At 46.9% G+C, this 26991-nt stretch overlaps 2 protein-coding genes and 1 non-coding gene across 10 annotated transcripts in view; 1 reads left to right on the top strand and 2 right to left on the bottom strand.

Moving 5' to 3' along the window:
* Window positions 1-14361, top strand: part of PIGU (phosphatidylinositol glycan anchor biosynthesis class U) — a 111192-nt gene extending 96831 nt beyond the window's left edge. For 4 of the 7 annotated variants that reach the window (XM_089896746.1, XM_089896745.1, XM_089896751.1 and 1 more), the window contains one exon: window positions 13727-14361. In XM_089896746.1, the coding sequence (XP_089752872.1) occupies window positions 13727-14256 (530 nt within the window). In that variant the 3' untranslated portion in view covers window positions 14257-14361. Of the gene's footprint in view, window positions 1-3; window positions 8874-13726 lie in introns of those variants that run through there. The other 3 variants (XR_016387909.1, XM_022592626.2, XM_089896748.1) reach the window with 3 other exon arrangements.
* TRNAK-UUU (transfer RNA lysine (anticodon UUU)) lies at window positions 5235-5306 on the bottom strand. Its single transcript has one exon. It is a non-coding gene; the product is annotated as a tRNA-Lys (tRNA).
* MAP1LC3A (microtubule associated protein 1 light chain 3 alpha) lies at window positions 14355-16045 on the bottom strand. 2 transcript variants are annotated; one of them, XM_022592623.2, is made up of 5 exons: window positions 15834-16045; window positions 15455-15510; window positions 15269-15375; window positions 14794-14963; window positions 14355-14516 (listed from the first exon to the last, which is right to left on the bottom strand). In XM_022592623.2, exons 1-4 carry the CDS (start codon window positions 15871-15873, stop codon window positions 14801-14803), a joined length of 366 nt encoding a protein of 121 aa, XP_022448331.1. In that variant the 5' UTR covers window positions 15874-16045; the 3' UTR covers window positions 14355-14516; window positions 14794-14800. The 2 variants fall into 2 exon arrangements, with proteins under 2 accessions (XP_022448331.1, XP_022448330.1); XM_022592622.2 differs by having other exon boundaries at window positions 14355-14963.
* Between the last annotated feature and the right edge of the window lie 10946 nt (window positions 16046-26991).

The raw sequence follows: 26991 nt of genomic DNA, 5'->3' as shown, positions 1-26991 counted from the left end.
CAGGTCAGAGACCAGCAGCAAGATGATGGTCATGTAGGATTAGATGTAAACAAAAAGGAATGTTTAAAATTTAGCTTTATTAAGAGTAAGGTAAAATGTTCCACTTACCCTAATTCAAGTTAAAAATAGGTAACATAGGGCTTCCCTGGTGGCGCAGTGGTTGAGAGTCCGCCTGCCGATGCAGGGGACACGGGTTCGTGCCCCGGTCCGGGAAGATCCCACATGCCACGGAGCGGCTGGGCCCGTGAGCCATGGCCGCTGAGCCTGCGCGTCCGGAGCCTGTGCTCTGCAACAGGAGAGGCCACAACAGTGAGAGGCCCGCGTACCGCAAAAAAAAAAAAAAAAAAACCAAAAAAAAACAGGTAACATAAGGAAATCTTTCCCTAAACTTATAATTAATAGTGGCTCATGTTTTAAGAACGCTTACTAGGGACCAGGCCCATGTGATCCCTTTAATCTTTTGGATCATGTGCTTGTCCAGCCTTCTGGACCTTTCTTTGTGTGTTGACATGACCTTGTCTGTTCATGGAGGAGGAGTTTTATCTGTGTGTGTGTTTTATTGTTGGCAGCATGATGAAAGTATGACTTTTTTTCCTTTTAATGAAACGTCTTCATGATCTCTCCTTGTTTGAACATGAGAGGAAGCTCCTTCCTGTTTCAGTCCTGCATGTGCGGACTCACCACGCCTGATGTAGCTACTCTCCTACTGACGGCCCTTCAAGCTGTTTTCCTTTTTTTATTATGATGAAGAATTGACTTAATCCTCATAACAGCCCTCTGAGGGAGGCACTGCTATCATCATCTCAGATGCGAATGAAGCAGCTGAGGCTGGGAAGTCACGCAGTTGCGGAGCGGTGTGTTTATTGATACCCTGTTTCTTGTGCCCTCTCAGTAGACTGTGGGTTCCACTGGGGCAGCCCCCAGGCCTGTCTTGTTCACGACTGTATCCCCAACACCCAGAAGAAAGGAATGACCAGAAACCACAATTTCTAACCAATGATCTCACACAAAATTGCACATACACCCTGACCTCCCAGTTCCAGTCTCTACGTTGGTCAGAGCTGGGCCTGTGGCAGGTCCTCCTGCTGGATTCCTGGGGAGTCAGAGCCAGAACCCCCTTCCCCTCTCATCCAGGCCCCAAGAGCCCCACTCCTGCTCATGTCTGCATCCAAAACAGACTCCCTGGTGGCTCTGCTCTGCCCTTCCCAGCAGGGCCCAGCCGCCTCACTCCCGACCCCGTCCTTGTGGTGCAGACCCATAGATACTGGGCTGGCCCTGCTTTGGCTGTTCTGCCCTGAGGTCTTGGCACCAAGCCTCTGGCACATTGGGCCCCACTCAGGACTTGCTCATTCACTCCAGCACAAGGGAAACCGCAGTCCTGTCTCCTGGAATTACGTTTCCATTAGCCTGGTGTGTCACTCTTGGGAAGGGACCAGTGAGGAAACGTGTGGGGACGTGTTGGGCAGATCACTAGTGATTCAGTGGCGTGGAGCACGCATTTGTGGACAGACGGGCTAATTTCAGGTTCATCCCCGTGGGTTGTGTATGGCCCTAGCTGGAAGATTTGTTCCTTCTGACATGAGGTGCCAGTGGCCCAGGCTGGAACCCTCGTCCTCATCCAGCTGGATGTGCATGTTTGCTTTTCTTTTCTTAGCTGGTGGCATTTTGTCGAGGTCTTAGTTCATTCCTTTGTCCCTCCCGTCCTCAGACTTTTAGCTCAGCACTCAGCATCCCAAGCTTGTCTCTCCCAGGCCCTTCCCCACTCCCTCTCCTACCCCCACAGCAAGAGTGATGTGAAAAGCCCGAGCTAAACACAGGGGGTCAAGGCCAGCAGGAAGGCCTGGGCTTCAGTTGCCCGAGCTCCACAGTGACTCTCAGCCCCATCCCTGCCCAGCTCACTGGATCTCAGGCGAGTCACATAACTCCTTGGACCTAATTTATGGATTTGCAAATATTGGGTTGGCCAAAAAGTTCATTCGGGTTTTTAGGCACTCTGTTAGGGGTGAATGAGACACAGTCCTGCTTCCAAGGAGCTCACCATCTATGGGAGAGAAAGAAAAGGAAACAGGCAGGGCCAGGGCAGCGTGATAGTGCTATAAATGGGGTAAACTCAGCCTGGGGAGCTCAGAGCTGGTGGTTACGGAAGCTTCGGGGTGGGGGGGGCGGGAGGGGGAGGCAGCCTGTAAGTGGAGTCCTGAGGGGCGTGTAGGGTCGAACCAGGTTCTAGGTGGTAAGACCTGGGGGTGAGAGAGCCCATGAGTGTGCTGCTGTGTAAGGCAGTTCTGTAGGACGGGCACATGCCACCTGATAGGGAATGAGGCCATTTTAGGACAACAGTGGTCAGAGCCACAAGGCAGGCATGGGCCTCGTTGTGCTGAGGACCAGGCTGAGCTTTTGGTTTTAAGTGAAGACACCTGAGATCAGATTCATGCTCTGGGACTTCCCTGGCGGTCCAGTAGTTAAGACTCTGCGCTCCCAGTGCAGGGGGCACAGGTTCCATCCCTGGTCGGAGATCCCACCTGCTGCACAGTGCTGCCAAAAAACAATAAAGATTCATGCTCTGAAAACCTCCCTCTGCCAGGAGGGGAAGAGGTCAGGGGTTTGAGCTGGAATCTGGAGCACAGGGAGGAGGCTGTTTAAACCTGGTGAGAGGGGCTGGTAGCCTCTGTTTCCTCAGCCTACAAGGGTGGTTGTGAGTGGGGAATATGGAAGTGAGTGGGGAAAACTTGTATGAATTGAACAGTGCCACCTAGATGATAATTGCCTTCATAGCCAGCTATGATCTTACTTTGTGACCTTCCAGACCCTGAGGCTGAGATCTAGTGATTTCCCTATTATTTTGCATCTTTAGAGCTAGAGAGTGGAGGTCTGTTTCTCCACCGTCTCCTCCCATGCATGTCCATTCAGGCCTGAGTTGGCAGGTCACACCAAAGCCCCGCCCAGCTCCACAAGTCGGCCGTCAGCCCCACTTGCTCCCAGTTTCCTAGATCCCAGGCAGCAAGGGCAGGGGATGCAGCACTCTGATTGCCAGTGGTGACAACCACGTGAGTTCTCCCAGTCGTGGGCTGACTGTCAAGTGTCAGCATCTCCAACACAAGCAAGAGACCGGGGGAACCGGGACATGCCTGGGGTGACAGCACCTGCTTCTCTAGGGCCCTGCAGCCCAGGGGCCAGTGTTGGCTGTGGCTGCGATCCTGAGCCCTGTGGCTTCTAGACACACTGCGTTAACAGCCTTGCTAGCTCTGTTGTCTCAGACACTTGTTTCGCCTTTTCTCAAGAAACTCTCTCTTGGGGCTTCCCTGGTGGCACAGTGGTTGAGAGTCTGCCTGCTGATGCAGGGGACACGGGTTCGTGCCCCGATCCGGGAAGATCCCACATGCCGCAGAGCGGCTGGGCCCGTGAGCCATGGCCGCTGGGCCTGTGCGTCTGGAGCCTGTGCTCCGCAAAGGGAGAGGCCACAACAGTGAGAGGCCCATGTACCACAAAAAAAAGAAAAAAAAAAAAGAAACTCTCTCTCCTTGGCTAAGTGACAGAGAGTGGATATGAAGCATGAGCATGGGGCTGTAGTGGGACTTGGCAGTGTGGGTACAGACCCCTGAGAAGGGCGTGGGGGTCAAAGGAAGGGCTAGGCTCCAGGCCTCACACAGGCAGGATGGGCACTGCAGCCTAAACGTGGTCACTTACTCCTGGGTGACCCTGGGCAAGACCCTAACCTCTGAGTTTGCTCATCTCGAAGTGGGGCGTATGAGCCCTACCCCAGGGTGTTGTGAAGATTCAGTGATGTGCTTTTTGTTAAGCGACCCAGCCCAGGGCAGATCCTCAGATGTTGGTTTCTCCATCTCTCCTCACTCCCACCCTGCAGTGGAGCGTGTTCTGACCATTTCATTCCACTTTTGATCTACCCCTATCTGTCCCTCGCCACCCTTTTATCAGCTGCCCCATTAAATCTTCATCTTCTGGGAAATCCCTGGCGGTCCAGTGGTTAGGACACGGCGTTTTCACTGCCAGGGCCTGGGCTCGATCCCTAGCCGGGGAACTAAGATCCTGCAAGCCGTGCAGTGTGGTCAAAAAATAAATAAATCTTCATCTTCATCATGGCCCAGAGGGGAGCCTGGAGCCCTCATGGCTGCCAGTGAGAGGAATGTGGTCTGACTGAGCCCTGGGAAGGGATCAGCAAACTGCTCCCAAGACGCCAGCCCCATGCTGGGTCTGGGGCCACAGAGCTGGAGCAGATGCCACCCCATTTGGTGGGGAGGCCAGTGGGAAGTGACTTCACGCCAGGGGTCGCATAACTGAGTGTGGAGTCGGGGAAGACTCTGGGTGTGGGAGATGGCGATGTTGCCTTTCCAGGGATGAGAAGGAGCCCTTTGTGGGAAGGGTCATCCCAGCCCAGGGGCAGGGCATGGGCAGAGGCACCAAGGTGTGGCCACACAGCGTTTGCAGGACCAGGCTGCGTTCAGGGCTATGGGGACACGCAGGTGTGGCGCAGGGAGAGGGGAGCACTGGAGGCTGCTGTGTGTGTGTGTGTGTGTGTGTGTGTGTGTGTGTGTGTGTACGATCCCTCAGGGGCCAGGAGGATGAGGGAGGCCTTTGAGCAAGAGGGGGCAGTGGGAGGGAGAAAAGGGGGCTGAGCTGGAATTCTGAGGAGGGGAATTGGTGGAACCTGGTGGCTGATGGCGATAGAGAATCCGAGGGGCTCAGCCACTGTCGGTGAGGGCAGCTTTAAAGAATGGGCTGCTCCGAAAGTATCCCTAGAGTAGGGAGGCTGTCCAGCAGTGTGGGTAAGCGTGTGGTGTCTGATGCCAGATGGTCTGGGTTCAAAGCCTGCCTCTGACACTTGCTGGTTGTACGACTTTGGACAAATTACTTGAAGAACCTTTGTTTCTTCATCTATAAGATGGGATAATTATAATGTACCTACTATGAAGGTTTATTGCAAGGATTAACTGTTTTAACACATGTAAAGTGCTTACATTAATGCCTGAGTATTATCAGCATTTTTATTAATAAGAAGAAAATATAATAATGGACAGCATTTATCAGAGCTAGGTGTTCTTCTCTTTTCTCTCAGAGACCGACCATTAGAGTTATAACCACTAACTACCCTAGAAAGCATTTAGTCCCTAAATCATGTAATTCTCACTTTCATATAATAAACTGAAAATTCTACAACTAGGTTTGTTTTGTGTTGTTTTCTTTTTTTTGGCCTCACTGCTTGGCTTGTAGCATCTCAGTTCCCTGACCAGGGATTGAACCTGGGCCTCGGCAGTAAAAGTGCCAAATTCTAACCACTAGGCCACCAGGGAACTCCCCACAACTAGATTTTTTTTTTTTGCGGTACGTGGGCCTCTCACTGCTGTGGCCTCTCCCGTTGTGGAGCACAGGCTCCGGATGCGCAGGCTCAGCGGCCATGGCTCACGAGCCCAGTGGCTCCGTGGCATGTGTGATCTTCCTGGACCGGGGCACGAACCCGTGTCCCCTGCATCAGCAGGCGGACTCTCAACCACTGCGCCACCAGGGAAGCCCACAACTAGGTTTTTTTATACCATAAAAACATTTTTCACTTTTGTTTTCAAGTTAAAACCATTAAAAGATTAAAAAAATAAAGAATGGGCTGCTCTTCAGGTCTCTGAAAGCACAGAGGGACAGAGCAAGGACTAGGGGAGCCACCATTGTAAGTAATGAACTAGAGTTTATCACTCATTTTACAGATGAGGAAAACGCTGCTTAGGGAAGGGGAAGTGGCTTACACAGGGTCACACAGCCAGTAACTTGCCCATGCTATTTCCACTGCTTCCTTCCCAGCGTTCCCTCTGCCCAGACTGGGCGAAGCAGTGCTGAGTCTGCGGATGCTGTGCGGGCTGAATCCCAGGGCCTCTGGGAAATCCTTTCTCCTCAACCCAAATGGAAAGCCTCTAGGTCAGAAGAGGTTGTCTCAGCCAGCCTGTGACAGCTAGGGACTTCCCTCCGAGAGAGTGAAGCCTCAAGGCCAGTGTGTCCCCAGGATGCCCTCTCCCTAGGGACAGGGGCAGGGCACCCACTCAGGACTAGTGACTTCCGGTTCCAGACAGATCAAGCCAGCACGCAGGGCTCTTTCCTTCCATGCCACCCTCCCCTGATACTTTATTATGAAAAGTTTCACACACACAGTAAAGTTGAAAGATTTAACCTTGAACACCTGTATACCTACGACTTAGACTCTACCATTCACATTTTACTATACTTGGATGATCACAAATTATCCATTTCTCAATCCATCTTATTTTTGTAATGTACTTCAAAGTGAAGTATACATATCAGTACATTTCCTGTCAGATATTTCAGCCTGTATATCATTAACCAGAGCTCCATATTTACTTACATTTTTCTTTTTTTTTCTTTTGCGGGCCTCTCACTGTTGTGGCCTCTCCCGTTGCGGAGCACAGGCTCCGGACGCGCAGGCTCAGCGGCCATGGCTCATGGGCCTAGCCGCTCCGTGGCATGTGGGATCTTCCCGGACCGGGACATGAACCTGTGTCCCCTGCATCGGCAGGTGGACTCTCAACCACTGCGCCACCAGGGAAGCCCTACAATGTTCTTTTAATTTCTGCTGTACAGCAAAGTGATTCAGTTTTACATATATATATACATTTTTTTTTTTGCCCGCTGTGCAGCATATGGGATCTTAGTTCCCTGACCAGGGGTCAAACCCATGCCCCCTGCAACGGAAACACAGAGTCTTAACCACTGGAACACCAGGGAAGTCCCTACATTCTTCTTTCATATTCTTTTCCAATATGGTTTATCACAGGATATTGAATATAGTTCCCTGTGCTCTACAGTAGGACCTTGTTCGTTCACTCTATATATAATAGTTTGCACCTGCTAGTCCCAAACTCCCAATCCATCCCTCCCCCACCTCCCCTCCCTTGGCAACTACAAGTCTATTTTCTATGTCTGTGAGTCTGTTTCTGTTTTGTAGATAAGATCATTTGTGTCATATTTTAGATTCCACATATAAGTGATATATGGTATTTGCCTTTCTCTTTCTGACTCACAAATGGGTATTATTTCGTTCTTTTTTATGGCTAAGTAGTATTCCATCGTGTGTGTGTGTGTGTGTGTGTGTGTACGTACGTACATATATATATGTATGTACTACATCTTCTTTATCCATTCATCTGTCGATGGACATTTAGGTTGTTTCCATGTCTTGGCTATTGTGAACAGTGCTGCTGTGAACATAGGGGAGTGTGTATCTTTTTTTTTTTAATATCTTTATTGGAGTATAATTGCTTTACAATGGTGTGTTAGTTTTGTGCTGTATAACAAAGTGAATCAGCTATATGTATACATATATCCCCATATCCCTTCCATCTTGAGCCTCCCCGCTACCCTCCCTATCCCACCCCTCTAGGTGGTCACAAAGCACCGAGTTGATCTCCCTGTGCTATGCAGCTGCTTCCCACTAGCTATCTGTTTTACATTTGGTAGTGTATATATGTCAGTGCTACTCTCTCACTTCGTCCCAGCTTACCCTTCCCCCTCCCCGTGTCCTCAAGTCCATTCTCTATGTCTGCGTCTTTATTCCTGTCCTGCCCCAGGTTCATCAGAACCTTTTTTTTTTTTAGATTCCATGTATGTGTGTTAGCATATGGTATTTTTTTCTCTTTCTGACTTACTTCACTCTGTATGACAGACTCTAGGTCCATCTACCTCACTACAAGTAACTCAGTTTTGTTTCTTTTTATGGCTGAGTAATATTCCATTGTATATATGTGGCACATCTTCTTTATCCATTCATCTGTTGATGGACACTTAGGTTGCTTCCATGTCCTGGCTATTGTAAATAGAGCTGCAGTGAACATTGTGGTACATGTCCCTTTTTTTTTTGTTAGAAAAACATTTATTAAATAATTTAAAAATCTGCCGGTTTGATTTGAATCTTATTCAAATATGTAGTTTTCCCTAGGCACCCATTCAACTACATGTATTACTTGCACTTAGGTTTGGTTGACTGAAAGAATCAGAGTGGAGGATGGAAGAGGAGGCAGTGATGTAAACAAAACAGAATGTTAGGTCTCCCTCAAATAAATATCTGAGTAGGTGGCCCAAAGTTGGTATCATGTTCCATAGTATCAGGAACTCAAGCTCCTTATTTCTCATCATTTTGTAAAGCATGGCTCCAGTGGTCTAAATGGTAACATTTACAACCGAGGTGATTTGGTTGGGGAACAGCTAACACTTCACACATGCTGTCTCATAAGGAAGTTTCCCAGAGGCTGCCACGTGACATTTCTGCTTAGACTCCACTGGCCAAAACTTACTCACTAATTGCAAAGGAGCTTGGGAGATATAGTAAGCATTTATTTGGTAGTACTTCCCATATGGCAGCCACTGCTCTTAACTCCAGTGATCCACTGTTCTGATAACAGATCTGTTCTCTCTTTTTCTTTCTTTTTTTTTTTTTATAAATTTATTTATTATTTTTGGCTGTGTTGGGTCTTTGTTGCTGTGTGCAGGCTTTCTCTAGTTGCAGTGAGCGAGGGCTACTCTTCATTGCAGTGCGCGGGCTTCTCATTGTGGTGGCTTCTCTTGTTACGGGGCACAGACTCTAGGCATGTGGGCTCCAGTAGTTGTGGCACTCAGGCTCAGTAGTTGTGGCACATGGGTTTATTTGCTCCACGGCATGTGGGATCTTCCTGGACCAGGGCTCAAACCTGTGTCCCCTGCATTGGCAGATGGATTCTTTTTTTTTTATAATATCTTTATTGGAGTATAATTGCTTTACAATGGTGTGTTAGTTTCTGCTTTATAACAAAGTGAATCAGCTATACATATACATATATCCCCATATCGCTTCCCTCTTGCGTCTCCTTCCCTCCCACCCTCCCTATCGCAACCCTCTAGGTGGTCACAGAGCACCAAGCTGATCTCCCTGTGCTATGTGGCTACTTCCAACTAGCTATCTATTTTATGTTTGATAGTGTATATATGTCCATGCCACTCTCTCATTTTGTCCCAGCTTACCCTTCCTCCTCCCCATGTCCTCAAACCCATTCTCTAGTAGGTCTGTGTCTTTATTCCCGTCCTGCCCCTAGGTTCTTCATGACCTTTTTTTTTTTTTTTTTTTAGATTCCATATATATGTGTTAGCATACGGTATTTGTTTTTCTCTTTCTGGATTACCTCACTCTCAAGATTGCTTTGGCTATTTGGGGTCTTTTGTGTTTCCGTACAGATTGTGAAATTTTTTGTTCTAGTTCTATGAAAAATGCCATTGGTAGTTTGATCGGGATTGCATTGAATCTGTAGACTGCTTTGAGTAGTATTGTCATTTTCACAATGTTGATGCTTCCAATCCAAGAACACGGTATATCTCTCCATCTATTGGTATCATCTTTAACTTCTTTCACCAGTGTCTTATAGTTTTCTGCACACAGCTCTTTTGCTTCCTTAGGAAGGTTTATTCCTAGGTATTTTATTCTTCTTTTTTGCAATGGCAAATGGGAGTGTTTCCTTAATTTCTCTTTCAGCTTTTTCGTCGTTAGTGTATAGGAATGCAAGATATTTCTGTGCATTAATTTTGTATTCTGCTACTTTACCAAATTCATTGATTAACTCTAGTTGTTTTCTGGTAGCATCTTTAGGATTCTCTATGTATAGTATCATGTCATCTGCAAACAGTGACAGTTTTACTTATTCTTTTCTGATTTGGATTCCTTTTATTTCTTTTTCTTCTCTGTAGACTTTTTAATGATGGCCAATCTGACCAGTGTGAGGTGATACCTCATGTATTTTTGATTTGCATTTCTCTAATAATTAGTGATGTTGAGCATCTTTTCATGTGCCTGTTAGCTATGTGTGTGTCTTCTTTGGAGAAATGTCTATTTAGTTCTTCTGCCCATTTTTCAATTGGGTTGTTTGTTTTTTTGTTGTTGAGTCTTATGAGCTGTTTGTATATTTTGGAAATTAAGCCCTTGTCGGTCACATCATTTGCAAATATTTTCTCCCATTCTGTAGCTTGTCTTTTCATTTTGTTTATGGTTTCTTTTGCTGTGCAAAAGCTTGTAAGTTTGATTAGGTCCCTTTGTTTATTTTTGCTTTTATTTGTATTGCCTTGGGAGACTGACCTAAGAAAACATTGGTACAATTTATATCAGAGAATGTTTTGCCTATGTTCTCTTTTAGGAGTTTTATGGTGTCATGTCTTATGTTTAAGTCTTTAAGCTATTTTGAGTTTATTTTTGTGTGTGCTGTGAGGTATGTTCTAACTTTGATTTCATGCAGCTGTCCAACTTTCCCAACACCCCTTGCTGAAGAGACTGTCTTTTTCCCATTGTATATACTTGTCTAGTTTGTCAAAGATTAATTGACCATAGGTATGTGGATTTATTTCTGGGCTCTCTAGTCTGTTCCATTGATTCATATGTCTTTTTTTGTGCCAATAGCATGCCATTTTGGTTACTGTAGCTTTGTAGTGTTATCTGAAGTCTGAGAGAGTTATGCTCCCTGCTTTGTTCTTTTCCCTCAGGATTGCTTTGGCAATTCTGGGTCTTTTATGGTTCCATATAAATTTTAGTATTATTTGTTCTAGTTCTGTGAAATGTGTTATGGGTAATTTGATAGGGATCACATTAAATCTGTAGATTGCTTTGGGTAGTATGGCCATTTTAACAATATTAATTCTTCCAATCCAAGAACATGGGATATCTTTCCATTTCTTTGCATCATCTTCAGTTTCCTTTATTAATGGAAAAACACAAATCTTAATGTACATTTCCTGAAGCCTTCTTTGACTCAGCAAGATATTTTTGAGGCTCACTCATGTTGTTGCATATAACAGTAGTACGTTGCTTTTTAAAATAAGCTTTTAAATTTTGGAATAATTTTAGATAGTACAGAGAGTTCTCATATGTCCCCCACCCAGTTTCCCACAGTTTTAACATCTTATATTACCGTGGTATGTTTGTCAAAACCAAGAAACTGACCCTGGTACGTTATGACTAAGTAAACTCCAGATTTGATGTGGATTTCACCAGTTTTCCCTGTATTGTCTTCTTTTTCTCCCAGGATCCAGTCCCAGGTACCACATTACACTTAATTGCCACATCTCCCCCATGTCCTCTGCTCCCACTCTGTCTTTCCTTATTTCTCGTGACATGGACAGTCTTGAGGAACAGTGGCCAGGTATCCTGTAGAGTGTCCCCTCTGGGTTTGTCTGATGCTTTTCTCATCATGAGGCCACATTTTAGGTTTTTGGAATGCTCAGACAGTACACACTAGCCACACTTCATGCCGTTTACCCTTCATCATTTGGTTAAGATAGTGTTTGCCAGGCTTCTCCAGTGCACAGTTACTATTTTCTCTTTCCCTGTTCTTTGGAAGTGAGTCACGAAGTCTAGCCTACCCTCGGGGGCAGGGGGTGGGGAGTGGGCAAGAATTAAGTTCCACCTCCCGAGGGGAGAGTCTCTACATGTATTATTTGGAACTCTTTTGTAAGGATTACAAAAGGAATTCTCCCTTGTTTATTTATTTACTTATTCAATCATTTATCGGCTGATTGTTTTTAATTGGATTTTTATTTTTATCAACGTAACATGTATACATAATTTACAAAGTTAAGGCTTACAAGGAAAAAGAATAGCTCCCTAAGGTCCTATAGTTATTTGTTCTGGTGCTTCTAGATTGTATACTTACTTACTCTACTATTTCTTGATTTTTTTTTCCATTTTATATTGTCAAACCATATGAAATTGTCAATACTCAACTGTTTTTGATCTGCAAAGTTGACAGTTTCATATGGTTCAAACTAATAACCTAGTGTTTTGACTTCCTATTTGACCAGCTGATCGTGTGTGACATTGGAGTTGTTTTGTTGTGAACTGTGACTTTGCACCTGCCCCTCATCTGACCTGGCTCGGGGATCAACCCCCACCAGCTCCAGGCTCCGCCTCCTCAGACTTGACACCTTGGGCCTGGGTGAGAAAGGGGCTGCAGGGAGTGACCTTCGCTGTGGTAACTACGCCCCATGGGCAGCTGTGGCGCAAGGCTTCAGGGGCTCCCTGGGCTCTCTGCTCTGACACCCTCAGTGGCAGAGTTCTGGGCCCTTTGCACACTGGGCCCCAGGTACATTGCCTTGCAGGGTTATAGCCACTAGTCCAGCTCTCCCAGTATAGCCTTAGGCCAACTGTTGAACCCTTTGTGCCTCAATTTCCTCATCTGTAAGATGGGAACCATCAGCCTTCCAGATGGATTCCTGTGGTGGCAGAATGGCAGGTCCTTGTCCTGAGACCATGGTGTGGGTTTGCTCTCTTTCCTGCCCACAATGTGAGAGAGGCTTCCCAGAACAGGGGTTTGGGGGTCAGAGGCTGAGATGCCAGGCTCAACCTCTGTCTTGCTATAAGGCCCTAGCCAGGTGCTCCCCCAGTTTTGGGCTTACGTCGCCCCATCTGTGCCAAGGTGATTGGTGATGATAATCTGAGAGGCTTGTAAGTGCCTGAGAACTGGTGGTATCTGTAGTGGTGAGCCCCTCTCCCCTCATCCTTCTGTAGGGCTGGGCCCTGCCCCTCCTGTGCCAGGCACTGGAGGTCCTGGGAGCTTGGGATGAATCGAATTGTAAGACTGCGGGCCCAGTGTTTGGGGGACCTTGGCAAGTCCCTGTTCCCCTCTGGGCCTCAGTGAGGGGGATGGTGGGCTGAGCTGCTAGGGCCCTTTCTCTTCTGAGGCCCAGACAGAAAAGACAGACCACGCTGGGCACAGACACCATGGTGGCAGAATCACTCAGGGACCCTGCCCAGGCCAGGGGAGGAGCCACAGTTATCAGGCAGTCTCACAGATGAATGCAAAACTGCAATTTGGACGAGTTTGTGCTACCAGATAAAAGTTAATGGGACCAAGACCCAATCTAGGGTGTGAGGGAGGGCTTCTCTGTGGAAGTGATCCTTCCTGAGGCCTGAAGGGCAAGCAGGTGTTTACTAGATGAATGGGGAAGAGAACATTCCAGGCAGAGGAGACAGCAAAGATCCTGCACTGGAAGGGAACAGGCCAGTGTGGCTGGAGCTGAGTGAGGTGGAGCACGGCAGAGCCTGAAGCACGTACATGGGCAGGGACCAAGTGCAAGGCCTCAGAGCCCCAGAGAGTTTGATCTTCACCCTAAGAGCCATGGGAGGCCTTTAGAGGACCTTAAGCTGGGATGTAACATGACCAGATTTGTCTTAAAAAGCAACCTCTGTTGCTAGGGTGGGAGGTTTGAGATCAGGAAGCCCAGAGAGGAGACCACTGTTGTTCAGATGACAGTGGCTTTGTCCAGGGTGGTAGCTGCGGGGACAGGTAGAAATAGAACTGACAGGCTTGGTGGCTTGGTCTATGGGAGGAGACAAGTCTGTTGATTCTATGGCCTGAACACCTGGATGGAAGAAGGGGGATATGGGTTCCCAGTGGGAGAAGCAGGTTTGATAGGGGACTTGGCTGGGGTGGAAGGGCCAGTGGGCACCCAGGAGGTGAGACGGAGGAGCGCGCCAGTCTGGAGTTCACCGGCCAGGGCTTGGGATGGAAGCACAGACCATGGTAGGAGGAGGAAGGGCAGTAGGGCAACTTCTGCAGTGCCAGTGAGACCCTTGAAGGGTGGTGTAGGCCCTGAGGTGCAGGGTCCCTGGGCAGGGTCTCCCCAGCACCTACCTAGCCCCTCAGAGATCCAAAGTTCAGGGGGAGGTATCATGAAGCTTCTCACATCTCTCTCCCCCCAGATCCTGCTCATCTCCGATTACTTCTATGCCTTCCTACGGCGGGAGTACTACCTCACACATGGTCTCTACCTGACCACCAAGGACGGCACGGAGGCCATGCTTGTGCTCAAGTAGGCCTGGCTGGGCACAGGGCTGCACGGACTTCAGGGGTGAAAGGGCCAGAAGCTGGGCCAAGCCCTCTAACCAGAGCTTCCAGCAGGGAAGTCCTGGGCAGATCAGGTTTGAGTCCAGGGTCACAAATATCTGGTACCGGTGAGGAGCCAAGGCTGGCAGCAAGGCCTGTGGGGAGTAGCCAGGAGCATCTCCACTTGCACTCCCCACTTTGTGGCTCTGCACACCAAGGAGCCCCCCTCCCAAGCAGGGAAGGGGAAGAAGCAGATGAGCAGGGTTTGTTAGGTTGTGGCTACTTAATAAATGTTTTTTGTTATGCAAGCGTCTGCCCTGGAACCACACTGCACTCCTGCAAGGGGTGGGCTTGGCCCCTAATACCACCATGGTGCACTACACACAGGCGTGGGTTTCCCGAATGAGCTCTGAGTCCACAGAACACGGGTCTGCGCACTGGTCAGCTGAGAATGGTGTGGGGCAGCCCTCCCCACTCCCCAAGCAGCTGGAGGCAAAGGGCCAGGCAGGCCTGAGCAATCTTTATTCTGCAGAGGAACAATGACCACAGATCCATACACCATGTCAAGACTGGGTGAGCCAGGGGCCAGTCCTTCAGGGGTGGGCAGGTCCAGGCATGGGCAGCACCTCAGGTCAGGGAGGGACAGATGGGCAGACAGGCAGGGGCCTAAAAAAAAAGACAAACCACACAGAGCAGGGGTGCTAGGGGCTGCTCCCAACCTCCCCCCATCCCAGCCAGCACCCAGAGGGGCAACCCTAACATGACTGGGCCAGGATCCACCCAGGGGCAGGGTAGGTGCGGTTGGTGCCCCCTGGCTAGGATGTGGCATCCCCGCCCAGCCCACCAGGGGCAGGGGCAGGGGCAGAGGCAGTTCAGTTCAGGTGCCAGGAGCTCCCAGGGCAGAGCCTGACAGGGCCCCCCACTCCCAAGCCAACCCCCCTACTGCTGGCTCAGAAGCCGAAGGTTTCCTGGGAGGCGTAGACCATGTAGAGGAAGCCGTCATCGTCCTTCTCCTGCTCATAGATGTCGGCGATGGGCGTGGACACGCTCACCATGCTGTGCTGGTTCACCAGCAGGAAGAAGGCCTGCGTGGGGTTCAGCTGCAGGCGGCGCCTGAGGTGGGCGGGAAGGCAAGCCAACCGTGAGGGGCCTGGCTGTTGGGCGAGTGTAGCCCTCACCCGCTCCCCAAAATGATCCTAACCCTCCACCTCACACCCATCCCAAGCCCTTCTAGAGGCTCTCACCTCTGACCGGACACTGACCCAAGCCCTGACCTTGACCTTTCCCAACCTCCCCACAACAGGGACCCAGCACCCGTTCCCGTGCCCCACCCCCACCTCTTCCTTCTCAGAAGGACCCAGCCCCCTGCCTGACCCCAGCAGGACCCAATCCCCCTCTGACAGCTGCTGCCCGCGCACCGGATGATCTTGACCAACTCGCTCATGTTGACATGGTCCGGGACCAGGAACTTGGTCTTGTCCAGGACGGGCAGCTGCTTCTCACCCTTGTAGCGCTCGATGATTACCTGGGAGCGGGGCGGGGGATGCGTGAGCCCGAGGCGGAGCCTGGGCCGGGCGGGGATGGGAGGGGGCGGCGGAACTCACCGGGATTTTGCTGGGGTGCTGCTCGCGGATCTGCTGCACCTCTTTACAGCGATCGGCTGCAGACAGCAGTCGGGGATGAGGCCGGGCCGAGGTCCTCCTCGCGGTTCCGTCCCGCCAGTACCCGAGGGGCGGCCCCGACCCCGCCTCCCCGAAGCCCCCGCCTCCGGAGCCGTTGGGCCCTAAGGCCCGGGCACAGGACCGGGATGCGAGGCGGAGGCCCCGGCCCAGGCCCCAGCCCGCTTCCCATCCCGAGGGTCCAGCTCCAGCCGAGCCTGACGTCACGGAGCTGACGTCATCTGCGGCAGTCGGGTCGGCCGGCCAACACCCCCCAGCCCCCACGCCCGCACCCCGCGCTCGCAGAGCGCCCGCCGGGCCTCACCAAAGCTCCGCCGCTGCTTGAAAGGCCGGTCTGACGGCATCGCGCCGGCCCGGCGGGGCGCGCAGGCCGGGGCTCTGGGGCGCGCGACGAGGGGATGTGGCTGCGGTTAGGGGGCTCCGGGGGCTCCGCGCCTCGCGCTCAAGGGCTCCGAGGCTCGCGCTGAGCCCGGCGACGGCGGCTCGGGGAGGTAACTCGCCCGGCTGACGTCAGGTCACAACATTCCTTAAAGGGGAGGCCGGCGCGCCGCTCCCATTGGGCCGACGCAAAGTCCGCCCGCCCGGACCCGTGACATCACGGCGCAGAGAGCCTGGATTCCCGGCCCAGCGCCGCGAAGGGGCGGGGGCTCCCAGGGCGCGTCACAGTCCCGTGACGTCACGGCCTGAGCAGAGGTGGGCGGGGTGGGGTGGGGTCCTCTCCCTGAGGTCCGGGCTGAGGGGAGACTGGAAAGCCTGCGAGGCCGTTGGGGGAGCAGGCTCGCAGCTCTGGCGGCAGGGAGAGCGGGGGCCAGGCTGCGGCACAGCATCCTTCTGTTCCCACTGTCACTAAGTCATCTGACAGCGCTCACTCGGAGCCTGTTCCGTTCCAGGAACGGTAGGAGGCACTGGGGATGACAACACTACACCAAACGTCCTCGCCTTCGTGGAGCTCATGGTTAGAGAAAGAAAAAGGTAGTGGCCGGGGTGGGGGCGGGGATTAAAACTTGAAGACGCTTGGAGCAAGACACTGAAAAGCATAAAGGTTTTAGAAGGAATTTCTAGAATTGAAAAATAGAGCTATCGAAATTCAGGTCTCAAAGGATGAGGCAAGAGAGCCAATTAGATACAGCAGAAGAGAAAATCACTGAACTGGATGAAAGAGCGGAAGCAATTAGCCAGAAAACAAGCCAGATGGAACATATAAAAGAGGAAGTGACAGGAATGGTAAGGTGAGAAGAATAGGTTCAATCAGCGTTCCAGAAGGAGAAAAAAGAATGTGGGAGAGGCAGTTCCTGAAGAACTTCCACAATTGATTAGAGACCAGGATCCTCACTTAAAATCCGGAACAGAATAAATAAAAATAAAATCTCATCTAGACACTTCGTAGTGAATTTGCAAAACTCTAAAGAGAAGAAATTAGACAGAAAAATATCAAGTAACTAAACTGGTAAACACGGAAGTCCATCTAAACAAGCACCTGCTATGGAACATGAATGGTGACGATTAGTTTGTGGAGTACAGAGCAAGGAGCACAGGACACAATAACAGGTAGGACTGGAGAGAGTAATCAGAGTTTAAGTGTTCTAAGAAGCTTCATTTATTTGAGAGGAGGAGAATAAAGATAATTGGTAATTATCTGGCTTTGTAAAGTCAAGTCAAGTTCAAACACTTCAGAGAGATCACTAAAAGAATAGAAGGTATAAATGCCAATGCACAAAAGAGAAAAGTTTAGTAGAGGGTATTAAAATATAATTGAAGGTAGAAAAGGAGAAACAGGAAGCAAAGTGAAAAGAATGGTACATAAACGGTACAAAATCAGAGGTAGAAAATATTTTACATTCATCTATTAAAATAGAGATGAACAGATTGGCCAAGAAAAAGAAAATGCAGGTCTATGCTGTTTACAAGAGGACATTTAAAACTTAAGGGCACCAAAAGTAAACAGTTGGAAAAAAAGTGTATACTAGAGAAAAACTAACCAAAAGATATACCCATAGCAAAATCAGACAAAATAGGCTTTAAGGCTAGAGACATTATTAGTGATAAAGAGCGTCAACACAACGTGATGAAAAGAACAATTTTCTAAGAAGATAGAACAATTCTGAACTTGTATGTTAGAGGTTAAAAAAAAAAGGCTGGAAGTGTATGAAGCAAAAGTGACACGATACAAGGAGAAATTGCCAAGTCCTTCATCACAGTGGTAGATTTAAAAACTTTTTCAGTAACTGATAGACCAAACAGCCAAAAAAAGGATATAGAAGATTTTAATACCATTAATAATTCTAGTCAATTGACCCTGGTAGAACCCTGAACCCAATATGTTACTTTCAGGCACACAAGAAACATTTATAAAAAATTACCTGTGGGGAATGTGGGAAAGAAAGGAGTCAAAGACAACAGATGGGGCCAGGGAGAATTACAGAGTACATTTTAGGGGAAGATCATGGGTTAATTTTGGGGAGGTCAAGTTTGAGATGTCTGCTAGCTTCCAAGCAGAGACATAGAGTAGGCCAGGCCCCAAGACAGATCTCAACAGATAATCAGATAATTAATTTCATACAGACCGTGTTCTCTGACCACAAGCAAGAGCTGAATAAACTCCAAATCTTTCGATATTTAAAAACACTTTTAGGGACTTCCCTGGTGGTGCAGTGGTTAAGAATCCACCTGACAATCCAGGGGACACAGGTTCGAGCCCTGGTCCAGGAAGATCCTGCATGCCGCGAAGCAACTAAGCCCGTGTGCCACAACTACTGAGCCTGTGCTCTAGAGCCCGCGTGCCTAGAGCCCGTGCTCCGCAAGAGAAGGCACCGCAATGAGAAGCCCATGCACTGCAACGAAGAGTAACCCCCGTTCGCCACAACTAGAGAAAGCCTGAGTGCAGCAACGAAGACCCAACGCAGCCAATAAATAAATACATTTACAAAAAAAATGGAAACACTCTAAAAAAACATTTTTTTAAAGAATTTTAAAAACACTTCTAGAAAACTCTTTACTCAAAAATGAAATCATATGGAAATGAAAACTATTTAGGTCAAACTAAAAATGAGAATACATATAAAAACTCCAGTTTGGGTGGTGGGGGGACTAAAGCAGAATTTAAAAGATTTGTAACCTTATCAGTGGTATTAGGTAAGAAGAAATATGGAGAATTTATGAGCAGAATGTCAAAGAATTTTAGAATGGAGTAAGTGTAAACCCAAAGAAAGTGGAAGGAAGATAATAATGAAGAGCAGAAATTGATTAAATAGAAAACAAAAGCACTAGTATGTACCACAAAACAAAGCTGGATCTTTGAAAAGACCAATAAAATAAACATTAATATGCAAAAGGGATATAACTACAGATATAGCAGAAATGACAAAAATAAGATTATAAACTTTATGCCAATACACTAAAAACTTAGATGAAATGGACAATTTTCTAGTAAAAGATAATTTGCCAAGACTAATTAAAAAAGAAATAGACAAACTGAGTAGCCATATACAAAAAAACAAAAAGTAGTCCAGATGGATTTTTAGTTTTCTCCCAAAATAATAATAATAAAAAAAACCAAACCTGCATCAAACATTATACTTAATGGTAGAACACCATACTATATGATAAATGTTAAGCATTATTCCCTTTAGAGCCAAGAACAGAATTTTTAATTGTATTATTAATTATTATTATTATTTTGCAGTACGCAGGCCTCTCACTGTTGTGGCCTCTCCCATTGCAGAGCACAGGCTCCGGACGTGCAAGTTCAGCGGCCATGGCTCACGGGCCCAGCCGCTCCGCAGCATGTGGGATCTTCCCGGACCGGGGCATGAACCCGTGTCCCCTGCATCGGCAGGCGGACTCTCACCCACTGCGCCACGAGGGAAGCCCCTAATTGTATTATTGAACAAAATGCAAATATTGCATGGAGGGCCCAGCCAGAGTACCAAGACAAGGAAAAGAAAGGAGCAAAACTATCATTCACAGCCAGAAAACCCAAAGGAATCTACAAACAATAAAAGATTGCTAACTAATAAAGTCTAACAACACACAATACTAAGTTTTAGGGTAGTATGGGAAAATGAGAACTCTTTACACTGCTGATGGGAGTGTAAATAATTTCAGCTACATTAGGGAGCAATTTGACAAAATCTACCAAAACTGAAATACTCATATCCTCCAAACCAGGAATTAAACTTGTGGGTGTGCACATGAGCCCAAAGAAATACAGTTAAGTATGTTTATTGGAACATTTTCAAAATAACAAAAAAAAATTGGGAGCCACCTAAATGTCCTATTAAATATCTTGTGTAACAGAACAACAGGACATTCCTATAGTGAAAGAGGGAGAGAAGGGGTCAGCAGGCTTTCCCTTTCAAAGCACAGACAGTAAATATTTTCAGCTTTGCAGGCCATATGGTCTCTGGCAACTACTCAGTTCTGTTGGAGTGTGGAAGCAGGCCTAGACAATCTGAATGGGCAAGGCTGTGTCCTAATAATACTTTATTTGCTGAAACAGACAAATTTGGCCTGAGGGCTTTAGTTTGCTGACTCTTGATCCAGAACTGTGTGTGTCAAAGTGGACACATCTCACATACACAATGTTGCAGGAGATTGTGATCAGTCATTAAGAGCAGTTGAAAGAACTAGGTCGGCCATGGCCTTGAGGAAGTGGTTGCACCTTTCTTTTGTCAGGCTAAGCCTTCGGGGATAGGCCCATCCCCCAAATCCAACAGATGGTCTGTGCTCCATCTTTCCCTTACCTGACCAGTCAGCAGGGCTGACACTCCCTCCACCAGTCCTCTGGTTACTCTGCTCACTTCTTCCTCCTCTCTATCTTCCCTGAATCCAAAGGGCTGGCCTACTACTCTATGTCTCTACTTGGAAGTCTAGCAGACATCTCAAACTTGACCTCCCCAAAATGAACCCATGATCTTCCCCTAAAATGGACTCTGATTGTAACCCTCCCTCTCCACACCTGTCATCTTTGACTCCTTTCTTTCCCACAGCCCCACACATTCTCCAGGCCCAAATCCTCTTGGTTCCACATTCAAAATATCTCCAGAATCTGACCACCTCTCACCACTTCCACTCCTGCCACTCAAGTCAGAGCCACCATCATCTGTTGTCCGTCTACTGCCATCATTTCCGCCCTGGTCTCCTTGCTTTGGCCTTGCCCACTTGAGCCTGGTCTCACTACACTGACAAGAGTCCTCCTGTGCACACAGGTGTTGGATCATGCTATTTCTTCACGCCACTCAAAGTAAAAGTCAAAGGCTGAACAGTATGCCATGAGGCCTGCAGGAGCTGCCTTCCTGCTGCTCTTCTGGGCTTATCTACCTCACCCTTGCCCCCTTGGCTTCAACTACACTGGCCTCCTTGCTATCACTATTCCGGGAATCCCAGACACACATGTGCCCTAGAGCATTTCTGTACTTACTGGTCCCTTTCCCTGGAGCATTCTTCTCCAAAATCTCTTTGTGGCTCACTCTCTAATTTCCAAGGTCTCCTCAGGGAGGCCTTCCTGAATGAGCTTATTTAATACTGCAGCCCCCACCCCAGTCACTCTCTATCCTCCTTCCCAACACCTTGCTTAATTTTTTTGCCAGAGCAGTTATCACATTCTAATATGTTATACGCTTCTCCTAAACATTTTGTGATGAAAACTTTCAAGCGAATAGAACACTTGAAATAATTGTTCAGTGACCACCCATATACCCACCAGTTACATTCTACACTTAACACTTGCTCCATTTGCATCATCACTATCTGTCAATCTGTCCATGCATCCATTTTATCTTTATGATGCATTTCAGTAAGTTGCAATTCAACATTTGTTTATGATAAAAAATCTCAACAAAGTGGGTACAGAGGGACCATATCTCAACATAATAAAGGCCATATATGACAAGCCCATAGCTAACATCATACTCAAAGCTGAAAGCTTTTCCTCTAACATCAGGAACAAGGCAAGGATTTCCACTGTCATCACATTTATTCAACATAGTATTGGAAGTCATAGCCAGAGCAATTCGACAAGAAAAAGAAATAAAAGATATCCAAAATGGGAAAGGAAGAAGTAAAACTGTCACTATTTGCAGATGACATCATATTATACATAGAAAACACTAAAGACTTAACCGAAAAAACTGTTAGAACTAATAAACAAATTCAGTAAAGTTGCAGGATACAAAATCAATATACAAAAATCTGTTGCATTCCTATACACTAATAACAAATTATGAGAAAGAGAAATTAAGAAAATAATTCCATTTAAAATTGCATCAAAATGAATGAATTACCTAGGAATAAATTTAACTAAGGAGGTGAAAGATCTGCACACTGAAAATTAGAAGACACTAATGAAAAAACTTGAAGTAGACATAAATAAATGGAAAGATATTCTGTGCTCATTTGGATTGGAAGAATTAATATTGTTAAAATGTCCATACTACCCAAAGCAATCTACCGGTTCAGTGCAAGCCCTATTAAAATTCCAATGGCCTTTTTCACAGAAATAGAACAAACAATTGTAAAATTTGTATGGGGGTCTTCCCTGGTGGCGCAGTGGTTAAGAATCCTCCTGCCAATGCAGGGGACACAGGTTCGAGCCCTAGTCTTGGAAGATCCCACATGCTGTGGAGCAACTAACTCCATGCACCACAACTACTGAGCCCACGTGCCACAACTACTGAAGCCCGTGCTCCTAGAGCCTGTGCTCTGCAACAAGAGAAGCCACTGCAATGAGAAGCCCACGCACTGCAAGGAAGAGTAGCTCCCACTCGCCACAACTAGAGAAAGCCCGCGCACAGCAACGAAGACCCAATGCAGCCAAAAATAAATAAATTTATTTTAAAAAAATAATAAAAAATAAAATAACATAAGATTTGTATGGAATCACAAAAGACCCTGAATAGCCAAAGGAGTCTTGAGAAAGAAGAACAAAGCTGGAGGCATTACACTCCCTGATTTCAAACTATATTACAAAGCTATTATAAAACAATATTATATTGACATAAAAAGACACATAGATCAGTGGAACAGAATAGAGAGCCCGGAAATAAACCCATGCATATCTGGTCAATTTATCTACAAAGAAGCCAAGAATACACAATGGGGAAAGAACAGTCTCTTCGTGGGAAAACTGGACAGCCACATGCAAAAGAATGACACTGGACCACTATCTTACACTATACACAAAAATCAACTCAAAATAGATTAAAGACTTGAATGTAAAACCTGAAACCAGAAAACCCTTAGAAGACAACATAGATGATAAGCTCCTTGACATCAGTCTTGGCAATGATTTTTTGGAATTGACACCAAACGCAAAGGCAACAGAAGCAAAAATAAACAACTGGGACTACATCAAACTTAAAAGCTTCTGTGCATCAACAAAATGAAAAGACAACCCACCAAATAGGAGAAAATTTTTGCAAATCCTGTAACTGATAAGGGGTTAATATCCAAAATATATAAATAACTTATATGACTCAATAGCAAAAACCAATCCAATTAAAAAAACGGGCAGAGGATCTGAGTAGACATTTTTTCCAAAAAAGACACAGGTACATGAAAGGTGCTCCATATCACTAATCATCAGGGAAATGCAAATTGAAAACACAATGAGATAGCACCTCACACCTGTTAGAATGGCTGTTCTCAAGACAAGAAATAAATGTTGGTGAGGATGTGGAGAAAAGGGAACCCTTGTGCACTATTGGTGGGAATGTAAATTGGTCCCAACAACTATGGAAAACAGCATGGAGGCTCCTCAAAAAACTAAAAATAGAACTATCATATGATCCAGCAATTCCACTTCTGAGTATACTTTGGATAACGTATTTCCTTTATCCAAAGGAAATGAAATCACCATCTTGAAAAGATATATGTACCCCCTTATGTTCATTGTAGCGTTATTTACAATAGCCAAGATACAACCTAAGTGTCCATCAATAGAGGAACAGATGAAGAAAATGTAGCATATATATACAATGGAATATTATTATTCAGACATAAAAAGGAAGGAAATCTTGTCATATGAGACATGGATGGACCATAATCTCACTTATGTGTGGTATCTAAAAAACAAGCAAATAAGGGAATTCCCTGGCAGCCAGTAGTTAGGACTCCCCGGTCTCACTGCCAGCGGCCCGGGTTCAATCCTTGGCGGGGATACTAAGATCCTGCAAGTCATGCAGTACGGCAAAAAAAAACAAAAACCCACCACCACCACCACAACAAACCCACACACAACAAACCAAGCAAATAGAACAAAAAAAACAAGCTCATAGAGACAGAAAACAGAACAGATTGGAGGCGGGGCTGGGGGTATGGCATGGTGAAATGAGTGCCCAAAGATACAAACTTCCAGTTATAAAATAAACATATAAAAGTCATGGGCATATAATGTACAGCATGGTGACTATGGTTAATAATACTGTAGTCTATATTTGAAAGTTCCTAAAAGAGTACACCTTAAAGTTCTCATGACAAAAAAAATTTTTTAACTACGTATGGTGACAGATGTTAACTAGACTTATTGTGGTGATCACTTCACAATATACAAATATTGAATCATTATGTTGTACACCTGAAACTAATGTTCCATTTTAGATTCCTGTCAACAATATATGGGAGTTCCAGTTGCTCTGCTTTCTTGTTGATATTTGGTATTGCCAGTTTTCAAAATTTTAGCCATTATGGTGGTCATGTAATGGTATCTACTTGTGGGCTTAAATTTAACATGCTATATAGTTTTTAAAATGTGTTTTGTTTTATTTCTCTTTCCCACTAACATGCAAGCCCCTTAAGGGCAGCATTTCCTATATATTTGGTTCCTGTGCTATCCCAGCACCTAGACAGAATGTAGCACATGGTAGGTGCTCAGTAAATACTTGTTGGGCGAGGACCTCTCCTCTGAGTACCCACGGTGTCATCTCTGAGTCACTGCCTACCTGAGCGTGGGTCTCCCGCCTGCTCCATGTGCACAGACTGGGTCTGGCTTGATCACTGCTACTGGGCACTAAGGGGCTCTAAGAGGACTGTTCAGGATTGTTGGGGAACAATGTCAGCTCAGGGCAGTGTCTGATCTGTGCTGTTCTGTGGCTTCTGACTGGGACTCATGGGCCTAAGGAAGGGCAGAGAGCTGTCCTTGGCTGGCCTGTCACATGAAGGTGGAGCAACCCCTGGCCGGGTTGGCCACCAATTACTGTGTGACCATGGCAGGTTCCTTCTCTGAGCATCTGTTTGCTCCTTTACACAACAGCAGACAGATCTGGGTCTGAAGTACCTTTACCACTTACTGCATAACTTTGAGCAAATTCTTTCCCTCTGGAGCCTCAGTTTCTTCATCTGCAAAATGGAGACAGTAACAGAGCCTACGTCTGAGGTCAAGGATCAGTGAGTGACCAGGAGGGAAAAGAGTCCTGGGGAAACAGGGCCTGGAATCAGATGGACCAACTTTGGTACCATGGGGCTGTGGCATCTTATTTAAGGCAGTGAACTCACTTGTAAAATGGGCCTCATGTTGGGAGGACCCAGGAGGAGTGAGGTCTGAGTCAGGGTCATCATCTTTGAGTAAGGGTTGGTTGTTCCTGTTTGCAGAACTCTAAATGGAATTCTCCAGAGATTGGAGGATCTGAAACCCACCCAGGGGTCCCCAAGCCTCTGTCTGGGACTACCCCACCCTTACTCCTTGAAGTCTTTCTGGATTCACTGGGAAGTTTAGGCCATGACCACCAACCTCACTTCCCACATGGGACCTTGGACCTGGCCTTTCCTTCCTCTGGGCCTCACTCCCTTGGTCCCCTTCTCTCTCTCTAGCCAAAGGAGTGCTCAGTTCTCACCCCACCTCCCTGAATGACAGGGCCAGGGTTGCCACCCCCTTCCCCTCCTGCTGTGTCCTTAGCCCCTGCCCTCCCCAGATGCTCGCCCTTAGAGCTGGCCGGTCACCTGGTGAGGTTGCCTCCCCTTGGCCTTTCCAGCCTCCAGCTGCTCCTCAGCGTTCTCACCCTGCCTTGGCCCTCAGCTTTCCTCAGCCCTCTCATGTCATCCTGGTCATGTCCACGTTCACACCCATTAGTGCCTCCAACATGACAGTGACTCCCAAATCCCCACCTCCTGCCCTTGACCTTCCTTTCAGGCCTCCTGAACAAAGAATGTTTAGGCTTCTCAAACTTCTCTGAAAACTCAAGCTCAAAATCTCCTCTGAATGTGTTCAAAAACCTGAGATGACCTATCAGTTTTGTTTTCTTCTTGGAAACAACCTCCTACCCCATTCAGCATTTCTTTCTAGGTTTACTACCCAGCACCCTTCACCACCATCCTGACATAACCCTTTTGACCTTCTCTCGTGTTGGAGCCTCAAATTGCCTGGATACTCTGCTTTACACTCTTTCCTTCACTCCCTTATTCTGATGTACATTCTTCGGTAGCTTCCTGAGAAACAGTGCATGGCAGATAAATACACATGACCTTCTATTGTCCGAAAATATTTACCTTATTCTTACACTTGGCTAATAGTTTGGCTGGGTATGGAACTCTAGGTTGTAAATTATTTTTAATCAGAATTTTGAGGGCATTCTCTTCTAGTTCCTAATGATGCTGTTGGGATGTCCAGTGCTGTTGTGATTTCTAATCCTTTGTACCCTGTTTTTCTTTTTTCTCTCTCTGGATCGTATCTATCCATAGTGTCCTGAGATTTCATGATGATGAGGCCTGGCATGGGTCTTTTTAAAATTAACTGCTCTAGACACTCAGATCTTTCAATGCGGAAACTTTTTAAAATTAACTGCTCTAGACACTCAGATCTTTCAATGCGGAAACTTCTAGAAAATATTCTTATACTCTCTTGTTGATAATTTTCTACCCCACTTTCTCTTTCTGGAACTCCTGTTAATCAGATGTTGAATATCCTGGACTGACCCTTTAATCTTCTAAACTTTTCTCTTCCATTTTTTTCCCCACCTTTTGGGAGATTTTCTCAACTTTATCTTGCAACTCTTCTGTTGCATTTATTCCCTTCACATTTTTTATCTTTCAGAAGTTCTTATCTCTGAATGATATTTTTGCTATAGCCTGCTGTACTCTTAACCAGGGCATGAAGGGCTATGCCAGTGGTTCTCAACCCTAGCTGTATGTCCAGGGAGCTTTTACAAACTGATGATGCCCAGAGCTTACTCTCAGGGATTATGATTTAATTGGTCTAGGGTAGGGCCCAAGCATAGTTTGGATGACGAGTGGCCTACAGCCTGAGTGGCCGGTGCAGCCCCTCATCCCCACCGCACCCCAGGACTCGAGTCTAAGGGAAGGTGGATGCTTATCCAGAATGAGCTCACTCGGGTGAACCAGACCATCTGGGATTTCTGGGGAAGGTAGTGTGGAAAGAGCAGAGCTTTTGGAGTCAGACACCTGTGCTCCCGGCTGTGAGACCTCAGGCAAGTCATTCTTGAGAACCCAACTTCCTCATCTTTAAGATGGTT

Source organism: Delphinapterus leucas, chromosome 15, assembly GCF_059928025.1.
Source record: "Delphinapterus leucas isolate spDelLeu-1000000601 "Yukka" chromosome 15, BTC_Dleu_Yukka2, whole genome shotgun sequence".
NCBI classification, from domain to species: Eukaryota; Metazoa; Chordata; class Mammalia; order Artiodactyla; family Monodontidae; genus Delphinapterus; species Delphinapterus leucas.
Note: the sequence above shows the minus strand (reverse complement) of the source record. Positions and strands in the feature narration are given on the sequence as shown.